The sequence below is a fragment of the Quercus lobata genome, chromosome 6, assembly GCF_001633185.2.
Source record: "Quercus lobata isolate SW786 chromosome 6, ValleyOak3.0 Primary Assembly, whole genome shotgun sequence".
Taxonomy (NCBI): domain Eukaryota; kingdom Viridiplantae; phylum Streptophyta; class Magnoliopsida; order Fagales; family Fagaceae; genus Quercus; species Quercus lobata.
Window position 1 is genome coordinate 32,523,635 of NC_044909.1, and position 5,261 is coordinate 32,528,895.

The following is a 5,261-nucleotide window of genomic DNA, read 5'->3' on the forward strand; positions in this document are numbered from 1 at the left end:
TTGCTGCCTTTGCTTTGTCAATTAATTGACTGGTTTGAGAATTTGATGAGGGAGTGAGGGAGAATGCCTAAGGTGAGGTCAAGTGAGTTAGAAACCGGGTTATCGTCCAGTGATAAACCTGTGGAGGGGGATACCGCCGTCTCTGCCGCTCGTGAGGTTAGGGCTTTCCATGCCCTTGAGGATGTGTGCGGTTTGGATGATGAGACACTTTCTAGGTTTAAGGACAGATTTCAATTCCCGAATAGGGTTAGGGTTCATCTACCCCGTGAGGAGGAATGGGCTTGCCACTTCTTCCCTGGGGAGGTATGCTTCTACAAGGCTGCCTTCCTATGTGGGCTTAGACTCCCCGTTCACCCCTTTATTATGGAGCTGTTAGACCATTTTGGTATTGCTCCTAGGCAACTTATGCCTAATTCGTGGAGGATAGTAGTCAGCTGTATGGGGATATGGCTGGCTGCTGCGGATGGAGATATGATCAGAGTGGATGAGCTTGTCTACCTGTATCGTTTGAAGTCATCCAAAGAGCATGGGTATTATGAGTTGTTGCCTTAGGAGAAGAGGACTAGGATTGCCCAGGATTTGCCTTCGTCATTCAGATGTTGGAAGTCCTGGTTCTTTTTTGTATCCGAGGATGACATTGAGACCCCCTCCAATGAGGTTTGGGGTGATCTCCCAAGGTTGCACCGCCGGTGGGGAACCCCAAACTTTGGTGCGTTATCATTTCTCTTCGTCCGTTAGTTTTCATTGTGTTTGCTTTATCGTCCCTAATTCCTTTGTTCATTGTCTTGCGCAGTTAAAAGATGGCCCAAACTTAAAAGCAGGTGCAGGGAGCGTGTTGAGAAAGCCATCAAGTACATGCAGACAATAGAGGATTTTGACAATCTAGTGGACCCGCAGACTCTTGCCTTCTACTGCTTATGTCCGGAACCATCTGCCTTCGTCTTGTGCAACCTTGACATTGAGGAGAAAAAGAGTAAGTGTTAAGTTCGTCATTCCTTTCCTTCTTCCCTCCCTTTTTTTATTTTTTATTTTTATTATTTTTTATTTTTTTAACAAGTGCTTTCCTCTTGCAGGAATGACAACTAAATTTAACCAGAGTATGTATGCTTGGATGAGGGCCAGGAAGAATGAGCCCTTGTCCAATCTTGGGGCCAAGAATGTGTGGGTGACGGAGAAGGGTGGCCCTGTCACTACAGCGACTTTGTCCACTCCTGGTACTAAAGCAATGAGGACGGCCTCTCTGAACACTTCAGTTGAAGAGATTAATCCTTGAAGTAAAAGGCAGCGAATCGTGGACAAGCAGAAGGAGAAGGTTGACTCCCGATCTCCTAGCATGTGGGATGGTGCGGGGGTCGCCTTGTCGAGGGCGCAGGACAGTTTTATTGCTGAAGACATGAAGGTGTTCTCAAGAGTACTGACCAACGAGGTTGTGGGTCGTCATCTTTACAAGCTCGTCTAGGTACCTGTGTAAACCCATTTTCTTCTTTTTTTCCTTTTTTTTTTATTTTTTATTTTTTATTTTTGCTGAAGTTTGGTTTCTTCTTTCAGGTGTTGGGAGAGAGCCTTCATATCACGTCTGTGTATCTTGCTCAGGAAACCAAAGTTGTCTTTGCAGTGTTGAGGGTGGATGCCTTGGAGGTTGAGAATTCAAAACTGAAGAAGGATTTGATCATCACCATGGGGGAGACAAATGCCATGAAAGAGAAACTCAAGGCTATGGGGGATGACCTCAGGGTTAAGCGCCAACTGATGGTGGAGAAAGACGAGTAGCTCCTGGCAGCTAAGGAGAAAATTAAGACCATTGCTGCTAAGGCCGTTGAAACCTTTTAGCAGATTGATGAGCATAATACTATGCTCTTCAATTGGAACTTTAAGGGATTCGAGCTTCTTAGGCGCTACCTTGCCAAGCACCCGGTTGGCATGGACATGGAGAATCTCGATCTCGAGGAGGTTGACAAAGAGATGGCTGTGGACGAGGCTTCCCAGTCTACAGCTCCAGAAGGTGATGCCCCCAAGACTACTCCTGTGCCCACAGCTAACAATGACGTGGCTAACGGCGCATGAACTTGTTACTTGTAAAAATTTTCTTTTGTTTTGGGTGCCCTTTATGTTGTTGGGCCTTTTCAATTCTAATTTCAGAACAATTTTTTCAATCTACTTTAAGAACAATGTTTTTGGCCCAGCGTTTAGGGGCTTATAATCTTAATGTGAAAACAATGGTATCTGCTCGTTGTTTTTAGGCTTTTAATCATGTTTGTAATTGCATACTTACCTGCCCATACTCCTGTTTCTGTGTGATCTTTGTTCATTTGGTTTTTCTTCCAATGCTTTATCTCTGACACTTTACTAATTTCCTGTGACTTACATTCCCTTAAGGGATTTTGCCGATCATGAACCCCCGTCAGTCACTTGCACCCGTCTAATTGGGATCTCGTCACTTAGTTAATTTTCATTCTTATGGATTCGTCAGTAACTTACATCCGTTTAGGCGGAATCTTATTACTTAGCCAATTTTTTATGACTTACACCCATTTAAGGGATTTTGTCATTTTTAAGGCTTCGTTAGTAACTTACATCTGTCTGGGCGGAATTTTGTTACTTAACTAATTTTTTATGACTTATACCCATTTAAGGGATCTTGTCATTTTTATGGCTTACTCAGTAACTTACATTCGTCAAGGCGAAATCTTATTACATAGCCAATTTTTTATGACTTACACCCATTTAAGAGATCTTGTCATTTTTATGGCTTCGTCAGTAACTTACATCCATTAAGGCGGAATCTTGTTACTTAGCCAATTTTTTTTTTTTTAAATATTTATTCGCATTAAAACATTGGCTGAATAGTTCTTTTATTGCTTTCAAGAATTAGTACAATTGTCTGTTACATCTATTGGTGGTACTTCTTCAAGTGCTCAATGTTTCATGGTCGTGGAAGTCTTTGTTCGTTTATGGATTCCAAGTGATAGCTACCTTGCCAGGAGTAATGGACGACCCGATAGGGTCCTTCCCATGTGGGGCCGAGTTTTCCTTGGGCAGGGTTTTTGGTTGCTAGGTTGATTTTGTGTAGGACGAGGTCCCTTATGTTGAGTTGTCTGAGCTTCACCCTCTTGTTATAGTACTCGACCATCTTCTGCTGTTATTTCGTCATCTTGTTAAAACCTTTCTCTCTGACCCCGTTTAGACAGTCCAGGTTAATTCGTAGCTGATTGTCGTTACTCTCCTCGTGGAACATCTCTCGTCGGACACTGGTTATTCCCACCTTGACCGAGATTACCGCCTTGGTGCCATAAGTGAGTCTGAAGGGGGTTTCTCTTATTAAGGTTCTTGCCATAGTCCTGTAAGCCCACAAGACATTGGGCAATTCTTCTGGCCAGACCCTTTTTGCGTCGTCCAACCTGACTTTAATAATCTTGAGTAGTGTTCGGTTAGTCATCTCCGTCTGTCTGTTTGCCTGTGGATGTCCCGGGGATGAGAACTGGTTTTTGATCCCTAGGTTTAAACAGAAGTCCCTAAAGCTTTGGTTGTCAAACTGCCACCTGTTATCTGATATGATCGTCCGTGGGATCCCGATCTTGCAAATTATGTTCTTCCACACGAAGATCTGGATTCTTGCTTCAGTTATGGTTACTAGAGCCTCTGCTTCGACCCATTTTATGAAGTAGTCAATAGCGACTAGCAGTAACTTTACCTGTCCTTTACCTTGGGGCAACGAGCCGATGATGTCTATTCCCCATTGGGCAAACAGCCAAGGGGAGGCTATTGTTGTCAGTTTCCCGGCTGGGAGGCGTTGGACATTCCCGAACCTCTGGCACTTGTCACACCTCTTAACGAGTTCCATTGCATCCACCTATATGGTAAGCCAGAAGTAACATGTTCTGATAACCTTACTTACCAAGGATTTGGGGCTTGCATGGTCACCGCAAACCCCTTCATGGATCTCTTCCAGGATATACTTGGCTTCCTCTTCGTTAACACATTTCAGGTAGGGTATGGAGAAGCCTCTCTTGTACAGGGTGTCATTTAGGATTGTGAATCTAGCTACCTTCTTCTTAACCTTCTTGGCCTCCTTGACGTCTTGTGGGAGGTGTTCGTCTTGAAGGAAGGATATGACCGGTGTCATCCAACTATTTGTGCTCTGGATTGCAAATGTAGAGACTTTTTCGATGTTGGGGTGTTTTTGGATTTCCATGTCCAAGCCCATACTCGTGGATCTTTTTTCTGACGAGGCCAGTTTCACGATCTCATCTGCTATCATGTTCTGGTTTCTTGGGATCTTCTCGAACTCCACCCTATCAAACCCTTGTGTTAAATGCTTCGTCAGCCTGAGGCATTTTTGCATTCTTTCCTCCTTCGCTTCATATTCCTCCTTTACTTGCCCTATTACCAACTTCAAATTGCTCTGGAGGAGCAGGTTTTTAGCTCCCAGTGCTTTCCCAACTCTTAGTCCCGTCAGTATTCCTTCGTACACGACCTCATTATTAGTGGCCAAGAATTTTAGTTGAACTCCGTATTTCAACATTTTTCCGTCTAGGGTAGTGATGACGACCCTTACTCCCCCCCTCTTTTGGGTTGACGAACCATTGGTCTATATCATCCACCATTTTGTCTCGTCCATGAGGCTATCTTCGTCTAGAAGGGTGAACTCGGCTATGAAGTCCGCTAGAGCCTGTGCCTTAATAGCCATCCTGGGGTGATACTTGATGTCGAACTGGCTAAGCTCAATTGCCCATTAAACCATTCTCCTAGTTGCCTCGGGCTTGTTCATGGACTTCCTAATGGGTTGGTCCGTCATTACCAGGATGGGGTTCGCTTGAAAGTATGGTCGCAGTTTATGGGAAGCTATTATCAAAACAAATGCAATCTTTTCGATTCTGGGATACTTGGCTTCTATTCCTTGGAAAGCTTGATTGACGTAGTAAACTGGAAGTTGTTTTTTGTCCTTTTCTCGAATCAGGGCTGCGCTCACGGCCATGGCTGATACTGCTAGATACAAATATAGATTTTCCCCTTCCTTGGATGGACTTAGGAGAGGTGGATTGCTCAGGTAGTGCTTGAGTTCTTGAAATGCTGCCTCACATTCGTCAATCCAGGAAAAAGCTTGCTTTATTGTCTTGAAGATGGGCAAGCATTTGTCCGTTGCTTTAGAGATGAACCTGTTGAGTGCTGTTATCCTTCCTGTGAGTTTCTGGACTTCTTTGATAGTCTTGGATGATGTCATATCGAGTATGGCCTGTACCTTCTCCAGGTTTGCTTCTATC

General features: G+C 44.1%; 1 protein-coding gene across 1 annotated transcript; it reads right to left on the minus strand.

Moving 5' to 3' along the window:
• Window positions 1–3,139: 3,139 nt before the first annotated feature.
• LOC115950138 lies at window positions 3,140–4,522 on the minus strand. Its single transcript, XM_031067382.1, has 2 exons — window positions 3,896–4,522; window positions 3,140–3,850 (listed from the first exon to the last, which is right to left on the minus strand). The coding sequence occupies exons 1-2, from the start codon at window positions 4,520–4,522 to the stop codon at window positions 3,140–3,142; spliced, it is 1,338 nt and encodes a 445-aa protein (XP_030923242.1).
• Window positions 4,523–5,261: the final 739 nt, after the last annotated feature.

Coding starts and splice junctions, on each gene's coding strand:
- LOC115950138 (XM_031067382.1), bottom strand. CDS start 4,522: ATGTTGAAATACGGAGTTCAACTAAAATTCTTGGCCACTAATAATGAG. Junction 3,851..3,895: donor ATGCAAGCCCCAAATCCTTG/GTAAGTAAGGTT, acceptor CTTACCATATAG/GTGGATGCAATGGAACTCGT.